We start from the raw sequence: 23,113 nt of genomic DNA, 5'->3' as shown, positions 1-23,113 counted from the left end.
TGTGAGAAGTATTGATGAATATATTTTTCTATTTCAAAATCTCATATGACATAGTTCACAACTCCATTGCGGCTTCGGACGATGATAAAGCCCTACTACGTAGATCCACTGACTTTGTGGACGGAGTCGGTCAGTTGTAGCTTATTGGCATATACCTACCTGTGACTTCAACAAGCCCCACTAGAAAAATCTAGAGGAAAGACAACTAAGTCGTTCAAAATATGTACATCATTTCAAGCAACAAGTTTCTCAGTCATGTAACCTGCCATTGTCGTTTGACATCAGTCGCTTCTCTATGTGAAAGTCCTATATACTCGCATATAATTTTATTTAAAATGACTGACAAGAAAACAACTATTTTTGCTTTATATGTATGTACTATCATAATTTGTATATGTAATTGCTAATAGGTAGGTACTTTATTTCTCAAAAAAGTAAACAAAACAAAATAAAAATAAATAAAAAACTATTGAAAAATTAATAAAAAAAATTAAAAATTAACAAAAAATTGAAAATGAAAAAAAATTAAATTAAAAAAAAATGAAAAAAAGAAATTAGGTCTAAAATAAAATGCGAATACATTTCGTTAGTTGTAAATCTTTTTAGTTACAAGCTTACATATTTTTCTCTTTACACTAAAAACAAGTTGCATACAACAGAGCTATAACCATCTTAACTACTCATATATATTATATACACATATGAATGTTAGTTAGTATATATGCATTTGTTCCGTTTATCCACAGGACTCTTTAAAAGCGGCCTTATTTCAAGCGAAAACTAAACATATTCAGTATACATAGGTATACTAAACTCAACTCCAAAATGTCTTCTCTAATTGAGCGTCAATATTTTATAACTACACAGGCTGTTGTATATATGTATATATATATTTTAGTTGCCAATTTGCTTCGCCAATGGCAAACATTGATCATAGTTAAGCGAGCGTAACAGCAAAGTAAACGCGTAATTGCTATTTTTTACCCATTAACCAAAACACCAATTCATTCTTGTTACAATTTACGCTTTGCCAAAATTGTAAACTAACGCAATAGAAAAGTCACAGTAATACGCTGCCACTAACAGTTTGTAATACTGACTCACTTACTTACTGTTCCCCATTTAGAATAGAATAGACTAAACATTTAAAATGTAAAAAACTAATTCTAAAATTATTGCATCCTCAATGCCGGACGACTCGCCGTGCAGTGTGGGTATTAGTTGGTCGTCCAAGGCGTTCATATAAAGCGGAGGAAGCTTATTGCCGCGTGTGCCAGCTTCATAGCAGACCTGCATATCGGTAAATGTATGAATAAATTTGCATTCTGCCATTTAAACTGATACCTACATTCTCCTGATGAAGTGTTGCACGTAAAGCTAACTTCCGACTGTCACTCGCTACGAGTAGGTCAAGAAACGGTACTAGGGCAACACATGCGCTGCGCGCAATTTGTCCTGCCATGCGCGTTACGTCCATAGAAGTGGCTGCTAAAGCAGACTGTGCAGAGACATACCACTCGTCATACTATTCGAAGACAATAAAATGGTACATTCATTTTGTTTAATTAGTGCAAAAACGAGGTAATAAGAACTCACTTTAAGTATATAAATATCTGTCAGCCGTATAGCGTAGTTAGCATTCGCATAGTTAAAACTATCGTGTACTCGCATACTGGAGATTCCTTCCATAGATTTTTCATCAATAGGTGATTTTACGCTGCCAATTAGAAATTTATTAAACATTGATTTCTTCATTTTATTGTAAATTTTCCGAATTTACCCAACATTAAAATCTCGGTCATTCTCTACCCATTTGATGCTCACAACCTCAGTTTGCTGATCATCGGCATCCACCGGACCGCATATTATTTCAACATCTTTTTGATTCTGTAGCGAATTTCGAATTTCTTCCATTTTACTGGGCAATACTTGCACCATTAAACCATCTTCAACGATGCTGCATTTTCCAGTAAGACCACTCGTACTTTTTAGAGACTCATTCAGCACAAAAAAACTAGCGCCAGTGACTGTTAAAGCAAAGAAATAATAAAAGTGGCTTATTTATTTGATATGATTTTTTTGTTTGCTCGAAGAAATTTCAAATTTTACTAAGCTATTCTGTTCCCAAATGATTTGTGCAAAATGGGATTATCTGCTAAGGCACTTTTTTCTTTATGTCGCCACTTTCTTATGTGAATGACAAACCTAATTCGCTAACAAAGCTTCTCTCATGCAACTCAAAAGGTCTGACTCACCTTTGCGCGGCTGTCCGTGTATATTGATGGCATGTGTTGAATATGCGTACATTTCAGTGCCCATATCATTAACATTTTGCATGCATACCAAATGTCCATCTGCTGTTTTCGAAAAATTCCCACCAAAAGCTAATATATGATCACTGGCGTTTTTGATTGCTTTAATAACGTCATCTTGACGATTGCGTGGTATCATTACCGTTGGCTTTCTGTCTTCCATATGTATGTACATGCCCTTGATGCAGGGCAACGTATATGAATAATTTCGGAAATCCTAAAATGCATATAAAAATTGTTCATACACAGGCTTAAAACCGATCACAACGAAATCGTATTAAGCGTGAAATTCGCTACTCAAGTGGCTTATCAAACCAGGCAAAAATTTCGGCGATGGAAAATAGTAGTTATTTACCGAAAAATAAGTGAAATTTTAACTTTTATTTTTAAACAAAAAAATAATAGTAATTTAATTTTTTACCAAAAAAATGATAGTAAGTGAAATTTTAACTTTTATTTTTAACCAAAAAATAAGTCAGAATTTAACTTATATGTTTGACTGTCAAAGTCTAAATTTTTTTTTACCCAAAAACATTAAAGGTCAACTTTTATCTTTCTCTTTTTTAGACTGAAAAGATATCGGTGAAAAAATAACTATTACTTATTGACTCTTTAAAAAAAAAACACTGACTGTTACCGACTGTTTGCTTTTTGGATTTTCTGGCCGCCATGTTGAAGTTACTCATTTCGCTCTTTGCTCCATATTTATATTGATGCAAAAGTTATTTATTTATTAATTGAGCCCATGAAATTACTACGAATAGCACAAAGAAGCTTAAAACCGATTACATGTAACAATTTCAAAAACTAAAAATATGGAATTCAAAAGATTCAAAAAAGCTGCGCTTCATAAAAAGAAGTCAAGGGAGACAGTATAACTAATAGCATTGAATTCACGAATAGATCGAACACTAGTAGCATTAGATAAATAGTTAGTTCCCCAAACAACGGAGGTAAATTACGAAGAGGGCGTTGGAGACCATTAAATTTTATTCGTTCTAACAAATACCGATAACCAATTGCACTAAGTAAAAAACATGCTTAGGATAACCCTACGATTCTAAAGAGATTTAAGGTTTATGAGAAATAGACGAAAGTAATATGAGAAATAGACCAAAACTTAAATTGTGAAAAGCAAATATAAGAAACCGTTTTTTTAACACCATCATTCTGAAGAGCCGTTAACTAACGAAAATTTCTCTAAATCATCTGCGTAAAATAGGAATTTAGTAAAAGAAAAAGAGCGAGCGACTGTGACTGCCTACACTCATCGCTAACCAGACCTAAAATGATGTGTTTGATGAAGTCATACGTGTGTAGTGTATGGGAAAATTAGAACAAGTATTTTTGAAATAGGTTGGACAAGCCTTTTGCGTAGTGAATTTCGAGCTTAACTCACCGCTAGGAAATTGATTATTGTCTGCGCTATTTCGGCATAAACCGATTCTCGATTGCGTATAGAGATGTGTGGGCAGGGATAGTATCGATACTGTGCGCCCAGTCGCAGCATCAGACGTAGTGGAAACACTTTGGCCCATGGCACTTCATAGCGGTGGATAAGAATGCCTATAAGAAAGGGCTGCTCCGGCACTAAAACACCTTGCAAGCATTGGAACGTGGCGCGTATAAAGATGAAACCGCCATAGTCCCGCGTGCCTAGAAAATTGCTCGATCGGGGGCTGGTATAAGACAGTTCGGCGATGGGATTGCCCAACTCAGCGTCACGATAGATCTCGTAAAGGTGAACAAAAATATCTTTTGGTATTGGTGCCGTCGCCGCAGAGTCTTTATTGATAACGGACGTATTTGTTTGTGGTTCAAATTCCAATAAGATAATCAGTTCATCATTGCCAACATGATGCATACCACATGTGGTGAAGTTGATGACAGTTCGATTCATGCAACATTTTACTGCAAAATAAGAGAATTTTATTACCTCCTATGTTCTCATAAAAACACTTTTTTTGTACTTACGATTTAAAATTTTCACATCCACAAAGAAATTCTTTTCTAGCGCAAATCTAAGTGTCTCGCTTTCTAAGCGTGCAACAAGTTCTTGGTTGTTAAGAACCTCTTTATAGTCAAAATCACAATTGCTTTCAGCTTTCCGCAGACAAATTGGCGGCAAAGAGTTGTTGTCACCTTGTGGAATGAAGCAGCCATTCTCATCGCTACCGGATGGTGGTAAGCGTTTTGTCCGCAAAACCGCAGCCGCGTCGGTTGCCTTACTACCACTCGTGGAGTTTTTCAAATTACTTGATACTAATTTAGAAGAACCTTCGAATAGCGAAAAGTATTAAGTCATCATCCCCTGTTCTTTTTGCATAAATTTTGCATATCTATACCTTCATCCCCTTTCTGAATAGCTGTCATTGTTGCCGCTGCAGCCAGTGGTGGTATAGAACCGCGAAACAGTGATGCCACCAAACCAATCGCCGTTGCATCACTATTACCTCCAGATCCGCTTGGTTGAGAACGCGCCGGCGTCGGTGGTTTATTTGCTACACCGCTGCTACTTCGTGACTTATCCCCATGTTGATGTGGTCCACGACGCGCATGCTTGGCATCTGCCCACTGATGCTCCATGCTAGCCAAGTCACTACCGGGTGCAATACCATCACTAAACATAACACTTTTCCGTTTACGACCTTTCTTGCCGCCATCACCACCGCCATTCGACGAATTCGATGAGTAACTACTCCCTTCTTTTTTAAGCACACCAACTGGCACAATAACAGATGGTGGCTGTACATTCTGTGCGCTCACCTGCCTGTATGGCGGAATGGTGGAGCAGTACTCCATTGGATTGTTCGGATTGGGTGAGCGTATTTGGCCCGCTGTTGTGTTAGACTCTGAGTTAGCACTTACAACTGCTGCTAAGACTTCATCGTCCAATCCGCTTGTGCCCACCTCATTGCCAATAGCGCCACCACCCAGTTGCCTTTGTGTAAGTATAAGAAAACATTGTAAGCACACACGCGACTCGGCGGTATTGCTGAGGAACTCCAATTTGAACTTTTGAGAACAACAAACGGAGCAGAGCACTTTCCCACAGGCACGACAATGGTGACGACGCTTAATCATAGTGAATTTGGCATGACACTGCATGCAGCCGGCAGCCATATTATCTGGCACCCAAATTGGAGGCACTTTGCCGAGATCCGCATATGGATCACTATATCCCGTTGCCTCCGCAACTTCGCCATTAGTGGTCACCCCGTCATCTGGGGTTAGGGTTGGAGCAGAATTACTAACGCCAGTACTTGGCTCGTTCGTAACGGTATTATCTATGTCGAGCGTTATGTTCTGTACCGATTGCGTTCCCGGCGGTGTTTGGCCAGCATTTTCATTTAAGTTGGACTGCAATATAGGCAAATTAAGTGATGTCGGACGTTGTGGTCGCTGAGCCGCGCCATCGCTGTAAGCGCCCTCATCCGTACTGCCGCCTTCGTCGTCAGCATTTTCTGCTAAAGCTTTTCGACAATTCTCTTCTGTATCTGCCGATTCCTCTTCATCGGTTATTCGATCGCCCCCAATGACGCCACCTTCCAAGGAACATTCAGAACCAGTGTACGATGATGCAACAGAATTGGACGATTGCGGCATATCGGTGTCGGCCTGTGCTGCTCCTATAGAATGCGCGCGTATTTCGGAAAACTCAACAGTAGATGCCTGAGAAAAACTATCTGCATTTAGATAATCATTGCCGACGCAACCCTCTACTGTCTCGTGCGCATTTTTTAGTACTGGACTGGCCATATTTTCCGATTCGTGACTTTTGTTGTCATTTAAAATTGGAATTGCTAAAGCGGCTGTCTTGATATTTTCTACTGATTTTACCGATATTGTAGATGGCAGCGGAGGAGGTGGTGAGCTACAACTGTTTGTAACATTCAATTTAGATGCATCGTCAACTTCGCTGGCATCATCTATGTCCATTTCCTGTAACATGCTATCAAGTTCCGTATCCGAGATTTCATCCATAGTTGAACCGAAGGTAATCGGTTGCTGCAACACTTTTATAGGTTGCTGTTTCAGCGCCGGAACCACAGGTTCTTTTTGTTTATGTTTGCCAGTAATGTCGTTGTCACTTACGGCATTTGAAGGTACCGATTTGTCGAGATTGTAGATTGATGGCGGTTCCTACAGAAATACCAAAAATCTATTTTAAAACTGTTCGTTATCTGACTAAAATTTATATTTTCGGACTAAGTAAGTTAAATAAAAGGTAATTTATATTTTTTAAGCAAATCTTACCTCATGCACCTGATTCTTTTCCTGAGCCCCGTCAAGCTGCTGGCTCAACAATGAATTACTCGTCGTTTCCGACAAATCTTCTAGTATATTTTCCAATACTGATGAGGCAGTCGGTAAATTAAGATGTGAATTTCCAGTAGTCAATGATATAGATGATAATCCTACAGCTATATCTTCTAGTCCGGCAGTGCTTTCAGCTTGGGGCGCACTCACTATATCACGTTCATCTACATCTTCATGCAACTCTACATCAATCGTTCCCTCTACCTTCTTATCATCATCATCGTCTTCATCATCTCCATCTGGTTCCAGAACGCTCGAATGTACTGGCAAGAGTGCATCCCGATCTTCACTTACTTCCTCAGGTGTCAGTGGGGCAGAATGCTCGTCGGTAGTGGATACTATTCCAGGAGACGGACCTGATGAGAAAGTCGATGACGACGAGGTTGTTAACGAATCAGACGAAAGAGGACTGTTATCAGCTGCTTCGTTCACCTCATAACCAATACTCCGTAAATGTTTAGAATTTTCTGTGAATTTATGTATGTCATCGCTGGCTTCTTCTTCATCCTCGACTTCTTCATCGTAAACTTTGCTATGTGCTAGTGTTGTACGACTATTAGTGAAAGCGTCAAATGAATTCACAACCGTTTCATTATTCGTTGCTTTTTGCAAAGTTGCTATTGAGTTTCCTGAATATACTGCAGCATCAGTATCTTCTTCCTTGTTGGTTGTGTCTAGTTCCTGCCCCGTATTCATGTTATTTGAAATGAGTCGACATTCTTCGTCATAACGCTGCGCTGGCGCAGATTCTAATGACTCCACATTTTTCTGATAGTCATCCAAACTGTTGAATACTTGGGAAACACCTACAAACCCGCTTTTGTGAGACGTGACATTTATACTGCCAATAGCAGCAGCATTATCACCTTTATTTGCATTGCTTAAAGATTCCGCCGTATTTTCTGCTTCGGGCGCATTTGCAGCTGAAGCAGTTCTTTTATGTTCGTCAGCGGCCTCCCGCAATTCCAAATTATCTAAAACTTGATCTATATCCACTAGATCCATTTTAGCGTTTTGTTCGTTGTTGCCATTTAAACTAAAAAATGTCCAAATCGTTTCAAAATTTCAATATCATAAAGAAATTACTCAATTTGGGGCTTTGTTTGGAACGTCAATTCAGAAACAATGTCAAATATATAGCTATACATTAAATAATACAGGTATATTTCACAAAATCACTTCTTTATAATGATAATAGATCTAATATTAGAGAAACTTCGTCGGAGAACGTGTATAAAGGGAAAAATGTAATTAATCGCAAGACTATCAAATCTATGGTGTTAATCAGTTTTGCAAACTATGTACACATACAACTGCACATTTCAACGAAAAGTCGCAAATAGGCGATGTAAGCACCAAGTCGTTGCAGCGGTTAGCCCACTGCTCCCCTACACACATACCGCTGCAGCAAAAAGCCAAAAATTATGTCAATATGATTTTTGTGCAGCATATATTTTACACACATGGATTCACGCAGGATTTACTAGTCCAGAAATTATCGTGCAACTTATCTGCCAACCAATATACCTTTTTTGGATGAATCATCTTCTGAATTTTTCTATTATTTATAAATTTTCCAACACACTCAACTGTGCGAATTATCAAACATTACAAAGGCCTCTGCATTGCTTACAAACTGTTCGAGCAAGTAATCGTTATCTAGCCAAAGCAAAAGGATCCACTTGCTTTATACGATCTCTTAATAAGGAATGTTAATAGCGGTCACATACCAAACAATTGGTTCGCGATATTTAATTGTGAGCTGCCGAATATCGCTTAACAAATTAATTTCCAAAATTTTACGTTTTTAAACAAAAAATGCACTTGTATCTGCAGATAAAAAGATGCCGGGTTGTAATTTTTTAGTACTATAATAATAACAATAATACCGGTTTAACAACCCACTAAAAAGTATGTATTAATGAAAAAGGAGCTATTGAGTTAATTTGATTGGATCAGTTATTGAGCTCACGTAATTGCAGAGTTTTGTTTACAGTTGTTTTATTTACAGACTATTTCTTATAATCACTTAATCACAAAAAATTAAAAGCAGTTTTAGTGTTTTAAGTGTATGTTTTATACATTAAAGAGCGTTTTAAGTTTAAATGAGGTGAACGTGATTTTGGAACATATGCTTTATTGCGAAAAAGTGTGCAAAATGTAATAAATTGGACATAAACAAAAACAATTATATTAAAAGCGAAAAGGAAAACTCATAGATTATTACCCTTTTTGAATATGTGAACGCGAGCATAAAAAATATATTAAAAGTGATGCGAGACTTTCTCAACTGGATGTCGATAATTTTAATACACCGTAGAGATTTCGTAAAACCGTAGCTTATTATTTAATATAAATACTAAACAGTAATAACGGTGGGCTTCCGATTCTAATCAACCTGCTACTCCACTTCCAAGTTTATAATCAGGAATCAGCTGGCACAGGGTGAACTTATTTATTTTTGTTCCTTGCGTGTAGTTATATTTTTATTTCATGTGGATGGCTCTGTTTAGTCTCATTTTAGGTAATAGTTGGTCTTATCATGTTTATTACCAAAAATTTAACATCTGTTTTTAAATTAAAGTTTGGGTGCAAATAAATTATGTTTTATCTCACGTCTATAACAACGGGCATATATTGTATGTATATGAATAAATTTTGCATGTTTCTTCAATACCGAATACCTCGATTGCATCTCTAACTAGCATAACTGTCAAGATACAGATACTTTTATTTTTTCTTTTGCCTTGGTAACTCTTCGATTTGTATCTAGATACTCTGTGCAACGAATTTAGTTCACTATTGTGTATATTAGTGATTTTTCGCTACTGCTCCTCTTAAATACGCCATCCAACAAATAAGCAAGATAAATCATTACCTGAACTTTTCTTAACTAAATTCTTTCAGTGTTGAATTATAAAATTAATTTATACATTTGGTGACGTATTTGGAAAACGGTTAACAGAAGCTGGATTAACGCTTGACCAAAACTAAATCAGTCAATTCCGAAGTCTATTTATGTATTTTTCTTGGACAGCAACATGGAATTTACCAGTCCGGAATCTGAAGCGTCTGGATTGATACGAATAATGGGTATGAGAAATAAGCATTAAATCAGACAGACATTCATTTTGAAGATAGCCCAAGTAAATGCAGATGTGACGACTTAGGTGAAATATAAAACGCAGAAAGAAACTCAAAATAAATATATACCATATACATAAAAAGTAGAAAATGCGAAAATAGAAACTAGTCCGAGCGAAAAAGAAGTTGCGGTGGTATAGCATGGTATAAATAATACAAATCATTATTCATGGTGTACGGAGAAAGAAAGTGCCAATTCCCCTGCCTCTATACAAAAATAGAAATGAAGCTATTTTATATGTTATGTCTAATTGTGGATGGTGAAAGTCCTTCCGCTACACTGCACAATATGCTGTTCACACTGGCCACTCGCTCTTACACCTCTACAGAGTTTCCGCGTGGAAAGCAATTAGGGGAATGTGTAAATAAAAATAGCAACACTCACAAAACTTGCTCAGGTGAAGCCTGAGACAACGTAATTTTTGCTACAGTTTGGTTTTTTTTGTATTCTTGTGTGTTTCGTGTTTATTTAATAACAACAAGCTCCAACATAAAATTCCCAACATCGCAAGGCGCGCAGCTTCCATTCTGTGCTATAATTGGCGTCTATTTGGTGAACTAGATACGTATTATAAACAAATAATTTTCGGCAATCACTTTAATAACATCGAAAAACAAATCTGTGTGATTATAAGTTAAGGCATATTAGAGAACAGTGTACATACTGGCTACAATAAATAAATATGCGAATCATTTCGCCGAGTATACGAGGCATCGAGTCCTATGGAGCTTAATCTGACAAGTATTTCAGGAACTACTAATAATAATCACTAAAAACGTATGAATACTTTTTTTAAATTAGTTCTTATTGTTAGATTCTAACCTTTCCAATTTCATAAAATACACGACATAAACTACAAGGTGAATATTAAATATTATTACTTGTGTTGGCTGTTGCGACCTTTACAGAAGATCAGTATTAAACGAAAGCGTAATGTTTTTTAAACTTGCCAATAGCCAATAGAGTAGATATTTTAGCTGTAACTTCAATGTCGTTGTTTGCGTTTTCAATGATTTCATCTTGCTCAAATCATTGATGAAATGAATTAATTGTAGGCCTCTAACCACTAGTGAGTATTTTATTTATTTATATATTTTTCTTTTTTTCCAAGGGCTTAATTGTCTGATTTTCAAAGCAAATTTCTGTATCTACTAAAGGAATTAGTTGTTTTATTTATTCGTATTTTCTCCTATTTGCAGATGCGTTTCCTGCAATAATTACAAATTGCATGCTTTTGCGCAATATGGCATCAGAAGTCAAGAACAAGTAAGCAGCTGTGGTCGCAGTTGCAGTCATAAATCTTTATTACACTTATGCCGATTGAAAATGGAGAATTGTAAAAACAACAATCGATCAACGACAACGCTGCAGCAGCAAAACCAACATCAGCATGCAGCTTCAACTTCCGCTGGGACTATCGGCAGTAACAGCAACTGCCCGACTCCGATCAACACAGAACAGCCGCGAAGCGCATATTTTGAGTACGCCCCACCTACACCAGATCCAGGGACTGACTATGACGACATCAGTAGCAGCAAAAGCACGCCTTATTATACACCACTGGAATTTATCCAGGGCACTTTTGATTTTCCATCACCCACCAAACTGGAGCACATGGAGGATATAGTCGAGCTGTCTAGCCAATCTCCACAAACGCTTGAACAAGCGGAATTGGCTCTGCAACGTAAAACTCCTACGCCAACACAAACGGCTACGTCGCGTTCATTGGTAGGAGCTAGACAACAATTGTCCAGTAGTACTTCGCCTATAGTGTCCAGAAAATTGCGACGGTTTTCTCTCAATGAACGGCGTTCTTGTTCACCTCAGCAATTGTTGATAAAAAATGTTGTGTCCGCATCGATGGACAGCAGTTCAGAATGTGTGTCGGCATTAGCAGATAAGGAAAATGCGAAACCATTTCTTAGATCAGGGGTCTCGGACAGGAGAGACACTCATTTGCTCTCGAATAGCGGCAATAGCTCTCCGATCGCGCTAACGGACGCTGATTCAGCTTCACCAAAGATTATCGACTTAAATATGGCCGGAGGCAGTAGCAGTGGTACTCGTCTACCCTGTTCACCAAAATTATTGGCTTCGCTAAATAATCTGAATTTGACTGGTTCACCACTTGGCGTTATTAGCTCAGCGGGATATAAAAATGGCAATTACTTTAAATTTCCAGAGATCGACCAAGTGGTGCGTGAACAATCTGGTTTAGATCCGCAATCTGACGATACAGGTGACAATCAACAAACTCGAAGCAGACAACGCAGCAAAGAAGCTAGCAAAGATCGGCAGAAATCAGTTGCTTATGGTAGTAGTAATTTAAACACCAATTCCAACAGTAATAGTCAAGATAAGGTGAACATGGATGACTGCATAACCGCAGTGGCAGCAAAACCAAATGCAATAGCGTTCACCGCAGTGGACAGTAAGAAAAATCGTAAAAACAAAAATAACTTGACTATAAAAATTACAGATGTTCCCTGTACAATGAAAGGACCAAGCGGGGTCGCGTCCGCCTCACCTTCACCCACGCCAAAACCGAAAACACCAACCATCAAAAACACCAAAGAGAAAGCGCTGTCACTTGACTCGGCCGCACGAGAATCTGAACTTACCATAATTGTCTCGTCCGGGGGGCGAAATGATTCGCATGGGAGTTGTGACGAGATTGACGCTCAGACGCTTCGTCGTAGCTGTCTTTCCCTTCAACAGTTTATGCCACGTAGCGTGAGTGGCGCACGTTTCGAGCGGGTTGGTGGTGATCGGAGCTTACGACTTCCATCGACGGCCACCAGTAACCGATCAACTTCACTGTCCCAATTAGCACTGCTCGGCGATGGCGTAGTCGCTACACATTCACATCTGCAAACCCAATCCCTATATCCTAGCAGCACTACACCGCTGAGTGGTAGTAGTTTTCCTCGCACACCACGTCGACGGCTAACAGGTGGCAGTAGTGGGAGCAGCAATGCGTCTACCGAGTGGTTGGCGGCTTATCACCGCAACCGAAACTCTGCAGATGCTTATGGCAGTCCTGCCACTGGTGAGGGAGATTTACTCAATCATCCACAAGTCGATATTGAAACTGTGGTAGTGCTCCAGGAGGAAGCCGGTGATGAAAATCCTACAGATAATAACAAAACGCTACTTTGCGCACCTTATGCGCCTGGAGTAACGACACTAGCTCTTACACCACATCGCGGCATGTACAAGCATAACGCTATTTTGCATGCGTCAAATACGAATTTAAAAACGCTGCCTGAATTCCTAACACTAGTTGAGTTCTCCACTACAACAGGTACACCTGGAGCGCATCAACCACACAAACAGAAGTCAATGGAACTTCCTAGTGTCGCGATGCGCCCCAAAGCGGGCGCATCAGCTTCATCCACCAATTTGCTCCAGCGGCGCGGCTCTAATCACAGTCTTACGCTGAATCTGCACGGTTCTTGCAGCAATCTTCTTGGTAATTGTCGCAGTGGCTTAAGCGTCTCCAACTACAGTCTTGGCTCCGCAGTGAACAACTCCACAACAAACCTTAACTCGAAATCAAGCTGTAATCTAGACTTGAGCGGCGCACCCATAACCAATCAGCCACATCCCCGAGCTACTTCGACACAAGGCACTAAACAAAGCCTCTTTCGTCGGCGCGGCTCCAATCAGAGTCTAACGCTCACAAACTTAACAGCAGCTTCATGCGGCAATCTGAACTCTTATGCTAGTCAGCATTCGTTAAACAAAGTTACGCGTACCACTTCGTTCATAACATCAACACAAAATACGACGAGTAATGCTACACCAAAGAGGGGACTATTAGAGCGACGCGGTTCCAATCAGAGCTTGACACTGAATATGGGCAGTTCATTTGGCGGCATTGGCACCGAACGACACGTGCACACTAGCAGCAGTCTGTACTTAGGTGACGCTTGCGCCCAGGAAGCCAACGTGAATGCACTGCACTCCAAACCATCATGTGCACCGCCTACACCGCATCGGCGTTTTTTCAGTAGCGAAAGCCTAAATCGTGGTTCCACGCCCTTCGCGGATTTAAATCAAGCGCATCGGCGAAACGCTAAACAAGTTTGTTTCGGCTCCGTATCCGATCTGAAGCCTAGCGCCAGCATGTCGGTGGATTGTGACAGTGGCAATGGCACCGGTACTAGTAACCAGTCTTTACAGGGCGAAATGCGTCGGGACAGCTTTAATTTTCAGGATAGCACAGTGTGCTCGTGTACTGGTGTAAGAAACATTATGACGCGCCCGTTATCACCGCAAAGCACAAGTGAAGAGTTCAAGATCTACTTGGCCAATATACAGATGTTGCAAAACGCTTCCAATGCCCTTAATCAGCTCGATCTAATCAAACTTAACTACATTTTCGACAACAGCTATGCATCTAACAACAAAGGCTTGGCAGAACAAGCGGTGCCCATGCTAAGCGTGCGAACTAATAAAGAGGCTGAGACGCCACCAGGAATGCGCGTTACTACCTCCGAAGACTGTGAAGTAGACGAACGCTATTTGTCCACTGTGCAGCCAGTATTGGAAACGATACAACCCGACGACGACGAGCAAAAGCGAATCTTTTGCGACTTGCATAAAGAGTTTTGGGATCTTCCGTTAAATCATCAAGAGAAACCAATGGTCTTCGGTTCGCAGGCAAAGAATCGTTACAAAACAATTTTGCCAAACGAAAATTCACGGGTGCTATTGGAAAAGGAGGGGAAACAATTAGCAGAATTAGCCGAAGATATTCGCGAAGAGCACACACAGTTGGCCGAGCACATATCACGGCAGCTCAACGTATCAGACGAAGTACCCTATATTAATGCAAATTACATAAAGGTAAGCGGCAACTCAACCATAATTTGTTGTAGCAAATATTATCATACCATTATTTTAGGGTCCAGATTACACATCTAAATGTTACGTCGCTACTCAGGGACCCTTGCCGAACACGATCTTCGAATTCTGGCTAATGGTGTACCAGAATACACGCCGATATTTCCAAACCACCAGTAATAAGGCGGGGACGGTTCCATATTATCAAAAAGTCATAATGCTCACGAATTTCGCCGAAAACAATCGACAAAAATGTGCCGTCTATTTTCCCGTCGAACTAAACGAAATACTTATAACGACAAGCTGGCATGAGCTCGTTGTACCCACTGCAGAAGCAGTGGACTTCTTCAACGCCTATTTGCTGCAAAACGAAACAACTCCACCACCGCTACATTTGCCCGATGACGGGACTGAACCTGAATTGCACGTTGGGATCGAGTGTTACCTTGCAAAAGTGAATGAAGAACTGCAGTTATTTCTGCCATTGCTGCAAGGCAACTACTTTGTTATCAAAAATATTGGAATCGTACGCAAGAACGGTTTTTCAATACGTAAACTGGTCATATTGTATTGCATCAATATAGGGGCGAGTGCGGAGGAATGTGGTGATGGTGTAAGTCGAAGTACTCAATTGCTAATCAATCGGTTATATTGCTACCATTACTGGTATCCCGACTGGCCTGACCACCGTTCGCCGCGCGACATCAATACACTACTCGACATCTGTCTACATATACTGAATCTTGGAAAATGCGAATCAGAATTCGAAGCATTCGACATGGCTGATGATGACATTATTTCAGTTTTACAGCCACATCACGCTTCTCATGTGTCCGCTCAAGCGATAGACTTATATCAACAGGACATATTCAATGCAGTGCAGCCATTGCCGGTCATACATTGTTCCGCAGGAATCGGACGCACTGGATGTCTAACAGCCATACTGAACGCTGTGCGCCAGTTAAGGCAATCATTCGCCTATTCGCTAACTACAATGGCCGCGGAGGCTCGCAAAGAGCGGGAAAGCAGCGCTGGCGCTGGAGGTGAATTAGCGGCACAAGCATTGCTGAGTCCAGTTGACTTTGAGTTACCCGATCAGTTTGTGGCAGAGGCGCAGTACGCTATTGCCACGCTTAACGGTGTGACCGACACTGATAGCAGTTTCACGCGCAATACCCTCTACTATGTAAATTACATACTGAGGCGGCGACAAGAACAGCAGCGACAGCAGAAGGAAAGTAGCGAAAGAGTTACAGGCCTGACGAGCAATACGGAATCATTTAAGTACACTGAAACGGATAAAAAACTCGATCCTCCTGAAAAGATGAATGCAGTCGATTTAGCAGATGAAAAGGAAACATTTCCATGGCCTTTGCCTGCGCTGAATGAACTGCCAAAAATTCCTGACGTTTTCGTCGACGTGCTAGGTATTGTTTGTAATCTGCGTTTACAGCGTGGTGGTATGGTACAAAATTCAGAACAGTATGAATTGATACATCGAACCATATGTCTATATCTCAAGCGTACGTTTGCGTTGAAGCGTTTTTAAGGAGGTATTGATCACAAAAAGTTCACACAGCTTAAAAGTTACCAAATTCTTCGTAGCACTTCAAACAGTTATAAAAGGCAAATTGCCCAAAATGTGTCGAATAACATGAAATATATGTAAACTTCGAAGAGCATTGCAACTGACAAACATTTAAGCAAACAACGATTCTTTTATTATTTAGGATGTTATTTGCAGCAAATCGCTTTCAGTGTTTACGTTAAAAATATTAATGGGCTAGTCTAATTTTAATTTAAATGTTTTAATTTAAACGAAAGAAATAAGTGGTAGTTATTTTTTTTTTTTAATTTGGACTTGATTGGGTTTAAAGTGTTGGTAACTACATTTTTTTTTTTTTTGTGTTGATAATTAAGAGACTACTTATATAAAGTAAATCAACGAATATATCAAAATCACTTTTTGTTGAAACATAACATATAAATCTATGTTAGCGCGAGTTATAACATTCGAATTATAATTAATTTATTTTTCACAAACTGGTTTTTAGTTTTTAGTTTTAATCAATTCGCAATTCTGAACTTATTTCAAGCTTTTAGTATTTATGTATTGTAATTTTATAAATAATTAATTATTTGGGCAGCATATTACTTTTAAAATTAAATAGTGGCCCGAGCGTAGGCAAAAAAACACCATAAGCACGTACTCTGATTGATAACTTAAAAAAACTATCTACCTTGATTTTTTTGTCAATATATCAAAGCAATAATGCTTAAATTTTTTTAAATTTTGATACACTCGAAAGACGAATTCCATAAACCAAATGAATGCACTCCCTGACCTCAGTAAGCTTCTACGCAAATGTACGTGAATACGAAAAAAAAAACAAAGCGCAGCTCATTACTAAGTATAGTTATGCAGATATGCTGCAACATCACCATAACACAAAGAACGCATAACAACAAATGGCAGTCGGAACGAACGGTATTTATAAGTATATTCGGCTAAGGACTGTCACTTCAGCTGTATTCACCAAAAATTCATGGCGAATATTCTATGCTGTTAAAAACAATAACAACATAAATCATTGAGAAAATTAAAAAGTTATAATTATTATATGTAACTGTTGTTAGAATAAATGTATGTATGTATGAATTGTACGCATATTAGCTAAATGTTTAAGTGTGTAAGTAAATTTCAAACTCGAATTAGCGAATAGTATTTTTTTCCAATTTTCAATTTGCATATGTATATATATATATTTGTGTATGTGTATGATTAAATATAGGTTTTTTGTACGCGTTTCGTTTATACGCTTCAATTGAACACGATTCGATTAAATTCGCGACACGGCGACACTAAAAATAATTTTTAAAGAAATCATTCAATTAAATTCAATTTAAACCAATATGTAGTAAATCAATCAAAGCCAAATAACGTTAAACACAAAAATCTGATTTACAGAAAAACATATTAAAAATATTTAAAATATATTATATGAAGAAAATAAAGGTGAAGTGAATGTATAGCGATTAGAGTTTTTTTATTTTTCTCTGATCACTTTTCGATCCATAATCGGTCGGTTCTTTAAGTTGAGCACGTTGACAGCAAAATTGATAGAATAATGCTTTCATATACATTCGTTTTTATATCATAAACAACAACTTAAGTTTCGATATTTTTTTTACTATAAGGATTTTTTTCTAAGTTTCTAAGCGAATGGACTAGTCAAAAGTAATCAATAAATAAATAAATAGAAAATACACCTAAATGTTCATTTGGAAATATTTCCCTGTCGTAGCCGACTGCGCACTCACATATATCACCAAAAAAATTATAATAGGCCTGTTCATGAAATAATTTGGAACAATTGTTGCAAGTTTTGGTGTTCATGTATCCAAAAAACTTGCAAAATAGGGGAAAAGTAAAGAGCAAAATAACATTTCATTTCGAGGGGAAGTTGCAAGTTTTTACTGGAGAAATTTTTGCTTGAAAGAATTCGTAAGCAAAAAAAAACAACTGATCGCAAATTAAAAATAAACACGAATTAAAATTTGCGAATTGCGCCAAAGTTCTGAATCTAAATAAAAATTATGGTTAAAATGGAAAATATAAGTAAATATATTTTAGATACATTTATAAAGTTTATTCGAAGCCATATATTCAATAGGAATCGGCCAATGATATAGAGGTATGTACTTCTAAACTACAGCCTCCAGTCACAGATGCTGCAGCTTCCGAAATACAAATCTATAATATTGAAGGTATCTTTTGTGTTTTATGCTTGTACTTCTTGGTTATTAACCAATTTGGCAATATACATACAAATGCATAGAGGAAGCAAGGAAAATATTAAGAAAGCGCTGAGTCCCACACCAATAGAATTGCTAACGGAATGTTTTTCTTCTGTTTTTCTGGAACAAATTATTAATAACACAGGCCGACAGCATCTCAGACCCAGAAACCGGACTATATATTTTCGCAGGATTTTTATGCGATGAATCGAAATCTGGCCTCAAAATTGCTCTATCAGCTCTGGTTTTCGAGATATCCTAACCTAAAAGTGCAAAAAACACCGTTTTTGCCCATATTTGAGGTTATGTAGCCTTGCAGATGTTTTCTTTCACCAAAATTAAAGGATGGAATCTTTAAATACAAGCCTTCTTTTTTCAAATGGCGTTGAGTTTGCTCAAATATCATTTTTTTTCGCTGAGATATCGCATTTTGAAATTTTCATGTTTCAAAATTTTCCTACACTTGAAAATCGATTGAGATAACATAGACATGATATAGTCGATTACTAATTTTCTTGAATTGAGTCTTATTTTTCTTAAAATTTTGTCTTTCACCATAAGTGTGCTGACTCACCACACTCCTACACTATCTAACCTTTGGGTACCGAGTCACACACAGCCCTAACTAGAAACCACCCCTATCATACCGCAAGCAGGCTAACCCACTTAACCCTGTGGACACCGTTTACTCGCACATTCTTTTTAAATAAGTCTTATTTATCTAGATATCTCACAACACAAGTGGGCTAACCAACTTAACTGTTAACCCATCAACTCCCGAATTCCCTAACCCCTAGAAACCACCCCTACCACACAGAAATACGAAAATTTCAAAATGCGATATCTCAGCGAAAAAAAATGATATTTGAGCAAATTCAACGCCATTTGAAAAAAGAAGGCTTGTATTTAAAGATGCCATCCTTTAATTTTGGTAAAAGAAAACATCTGCAAGGCTACATAACCTCAAATATGGGCAAATACGGTGTTTTTTGCACTTTTAGGTTAGGATATCTCGAAAACCAGAGCTGATAGAGCAATTTTGAGGCCAGATTTGGATTCAGCGCATCATAAACCTTCGGAAATATATAGTCTGGTTTCTGGGTCTAAATGTTGGTTAAATTTTGTCGGCCTGTGTAATTAAAGGGTTTTCCAATAACAGGTGTTATTTTGAATAGCCCGCTATTTCGGTAGATGTCACTTTTGAACTGTCAATTTTTATATTTGACAATTAGAAACTACGCCATTAATAAAAATGGAACGATACACGCTTAAACAACGCATTGAAATTATTAAAGTTCACTATAAAAATGGTGAAAATTTGTTTTTTTTTTACGAACCTGGCAACTTGTAAAACTCGAAAATTTTTGGGTCATCGTGAAGCATCTTGTCGGACCGCAATAAAGAAACTGGTGGAAAAATTCGAGCTGTTGGGATAAGTTAGTAATGTGAAGAATAAAACCCGTGCACGTTCCTCAAGAACAGTCGAAAATATTGCTGTTGTAGCCGAAAGTGTTGAAGAAAATCCAGGTTTGTCCATTCCTCGTCATTCTTTGGAATTTGGCATTACATTACACCGTATTTTGCATAAAGATTTGGGTCTTAAGGCTTATAAGGTCCAGTTAACATAAAAACTCAAGTCTGCCTATCATCAACAACGTCGTGCCTTTGCTGATTGGGTCGTTGAAATGCATGCAAATGATCCAGAATTCCATTGGAGAATGATCTTGAGTGATGAGGCCCATTTCCACCTCGGTGGCTTCGTCAACAAGTAAAATTGTCGGATCTGGGGCTCAAAAAATCCAAGAGTTATTGTTGAAAAGCCGCTTTATGGTCCGGCGGAGTCATTGGACTTTACTTTTTCGAAAATGAAGTTGGAGCAACAGTTACGGTGAATGGATTGCGCAATCGAGAGATGATTAACGATTTTTTATGGCCGGAATTGGATTGTATTGATTTGGACAACGTTTATTTTCAACAAGCCGGCGCTACGTGCCACTCAAGCAACGAAACCATTAATCTTGTGTGGGAAAATACCTCCAATAACACCTCTTATAAGAAAACCCTTTATAAATAAAATAAAGTCTCCTGTTGCTTAGCTCGTTATTTTGCATTTTATTTGATTAACTTATTTCTTTTTTTAATTTAATACGAGGTAGTTCAACTTTTTCAAGTTTTTTCCATATTTTCCGCCAAAAATTTAATCAGCTGTTCGTAAAACTTGAAATTGTTACTGCTTTTTCTCTTTGAGAGCAAAGTCGCGGAAAGTGAGTTACTGGCAAGTTACTTGATAATTTTTGCTTGAACGGACCTAATAATAAAAGTTTTTTTGAACAGTACTAATTTTCGTATCTCTTAAGTATGTAGGGGATATATACTCGTACAAGTCAATATGTCCACTTCTGGAAACCTATAGGTATATGGGAACAACCAGTTGAAATTTCAACAGATTGATGTGTGTATGTCGCAGTTGGCAAACCAATTGAAAATTGGTAAACTATATTGTTAACTTCTAATCGTATGCGTGTGCGTGGCGAAGTTGACGATTTTTCTCATTTATTTTGAAAATTTGAGCCGGCATATGGCAACACTAGGCAAAACATTTATTGAGGCAGGCCGATAGTCTTAGCTGCTGGAGCCTATTGAAATTCGATATAATTTTTCATAATTATATTTCTAATAAATAAATCAAAGATTTGTTCAGTGGAAAAATAAGAGGGAAGCATATAAACGCGGAAATATAAAATTAAAATCCTGGCAAATTTCATTAGAAAAATATTATATATGTAAAGAGGTAGACAAAAACGCGAATATAGAAAGTGTGAAAAAAAATCTTCCTCTCCCCCATTATTTTCAAGATCAAATAAACACCATACATGGCAACCATTTTTTCCGCATTCCATGCTCACTCAGCAACGAACAGCGTGAAACAAAACTCGTCAATAAATCTATACGTGTGTTGGGAAATGACTTTCAACCGATTGTTTCGGTTTGTTTTCCGTCTGTGGCCAGCATAAGGTCCCATTCTGCGGATGGGATGAATTCAAACTGACAAACATATTTGTGGTGTATTGTAGTTCGACCGCGATGGAGAGTACGCTTAAAATATAAATTATAATTATTAAAGCTTATTATGAAAATGGTCGATCTGTAAGAGCAACATATCTCGAAATTCGTAATTTTTTGGTGAAAATAATCGTCCGAATGTAGCGACAATTCAAAGGTTAGTGAAAAAATTTCAAGAAACTGGTTCAGTCGAGAATAGGGAAAGGACTAGCAGATCAGAAACTGGATGTTCTGTTGAGAATATTGTTGCTGTAGTACAAAGTGTTTTCGAACAACCTTCAACATCGATATATCGACGTTCTCAACCATAAGGAATTCATGAATCGACTGTTTCACAGATTTTACCTGCAAATGTGGTTATGGTGCACATTTTAATTATGTAATTTTTCACATATAATTGCTAAGAACCGTATTTTGAATAAACATAGTGAATAATCTAAATGTTTACATGTTTTATTTTAAAACAACATCTAGGCGCATCTTTTGAAAGAAAGTCAGAAGGAATACAGAATTCCAATGGCAAACTATTTGTCAGCGGGTGAATAGTTTTTGTGGCCCTTTGTAACACTATTTATTTCATGTGTACTATCCGGAATGAAATATAGTGCTATAAATTCAGCTCGAGGCATATTTTATTAATTAATGTAGCAACCGAAAAGTCTGCATATACTTTTAAAACTATGGAAAAAATGTATAGAAAACGTTCTTGAAAAGCCAAGATTTTTGGCACTCAGTTTCACGTTTATTTTTAGAATGTTCAAATAATAATAATTTCTGATTTGCGCCAACCAATTTGACTATCTCTTATTTCTTTATTTATTAAAAATATAATTATCCCATTCCCATGGTAACCGGTTCTACGTTACCGGAATGACTCGGGGTTTTCCGGATCAAAGGCTGCCGCCCCAGTAAACTAGCCCTGTCTATTGAACTGTATATCATCCCCCCTATCGTCACAGGAGCAATTCCATGCTGCAATTTTGCTCCAAATACTTCTCCTCAGGGCTGGTATTGAATCCAACTTTGGGCCAGGGGTATTCTATTGCTGCGTTTGCCATAACCGGCTCCATCCGAACTCCACTTCGAACTGACTACGTTTCCCTTAGCTGCAGAGCCCTGCACCCGCTGCGGCCGCCCTCCACCATTAGGCCGCAACAACAACAGCGGAACGCACAGTAGGCCCATCGTAGACAACCACACGCGTCCCTCATAAGCCGAGTCGCAACAGTCACACCGAGAAGCTTCAAGCTTCTACAATTCTAGCCCTTCTACTCCCACTCTACATGATACACCTGGCCCTAGTTCCACATCAGCATGGCTTCCGACGAGAGCACAGCACTCACCGTCATAAGCACCCAGTCAAGCCGCGGGCTTAACCAAAACCCCCCCTGCGAGAGGACTGCTCTATTAGCGTTAGTCTTGAAGAAGGCTTTCGATACTGTCAGCCATTCCACGTATCATCACAGTTGACACTACCACCAGGGCTAAAGAGGTGGTCTGCTAACTATCTGAGTCGTCGACACTCGTCAGAGATTTTTAGAGACCAAATATCCAAACAGAGGAAGATCAAGAAAGGTGTTCCGCAGAGAGGTGCCCTTTCACCCTTGCTCTTCAACTTCTATATACA

General features: G+C 38.4%; 2 protein-coding genes across 8 annotated transcripts; one reads left to right on the top strand and one right to left on the bottom strand.

Moving 5' to 3' along the window:
* Window positions 1-374: 374 nt before the first annotated feature.
* LOC128868439 (zinc finger FYVE domain-containing protein 9) lies at window positions 375-8,997 on the bottom strand. Of its 3 annotated transcripts, none has more exons than XM_054110531.1 (10): window positions 8,860-8,997; window positions 6,570-7,668; window positions 4,658-6,455; window positions 4,287-4,589; window positions 3,712-4,223; window positions 2,256-2,529; window positions 1,781-2,027; window positions 1,597-1,717; window positions 1,349-1,525; window positions 375-1,290 (listed from the first exon to the last, which is right to left on the bottom strand). In XM_054110531.1, exons 2-10 carry the CDS (start codon window positions 7,635-7,637, stop codon window positions 1,138-1,140), a joined length of 4,653 nt encoding a protein of 1,550 aa, XP_053966506.1. In that variant the 5' UTR covers window positions 7,638-7,668; window positions 8,860-8,997; the 3' UTR covers window positions 375-1,137. The 3 variants fall into 3 exon arrangements, with proteins under 3 accessions (XP_053966506.1, XP_053966503.1, XP_053966505.1); XM_054110528.1 differs by lacking the exon at window positions 8,860-8,997 and adding an exon at window positions 8,160-8,485; XM_054110530.1 differs by lacking the exon at window positions 8,860-8,997 and adding an exon at window positions 8,363-8,485.
* On the top strand, window positions 8,680-16,827 carry LOC128868437 (uncharacterized). Of its 5 annotated transcripts, XM_054110523.1 has the most exons (4): window positions 10,173-10,554; window positions 10,638-10,846; window positions 10,977-14,628; window positions 14,687-16,827. In XM_054110523.1, the coding sequence occupies exons 3-4, from the start codon at window positions 11,104-11,106 to the stop codon at window positions 16,172-16,174; spliced, it is 5,013 nt and encodes a 1,670-aa protein (XP_053966498.1). In that variant the 5' UTR covers window positions 10,173-10,554; window positions 10,638-10,846; window positions 10,977-11,103; the 3' UTR covers window positions 16,175-16,827. The 5 variants fall into 5 exon arrangements, with proteins under 5 accessions (XP_053966502.1, XP_053966500.1, XP_053966498.1 ...); XM_054110527.1 differs by lacking the exons at window positions 10,173-10,554; window positions 10,638-10,846 and adding an exon at window positions 8,680-8,701; XM_054110525.1 differs by lacking the exons at window positions 10,173-10,554; window positions 10,638-10,846 and adding an exon at window positions 9,430-9,725.
* The last annotated feature ends 6,286 nt before the right edge of the window (window positions 16,828-23,113 follow it).

This window comes from Anastrepha ludens, chromosome 6, assembly GCF_028408465.1.
Source record: "Anastrepha ludens isolate Willacy chromosome 6, idAnaLude1.1, whole genome shotgun sequence".
Classification (NCBI taxonomy): Eukaryota; Metazoa; Arthropoda; class Insecta; order Diptera; family Tephritidae; genus Anastrepha; species Anastrepha ludens.
The sequence above is the reverse complement of the archived record's forward strand: the minus strand, read 5'-3'. Positions and strand labels throughout refer to the sequence as shown.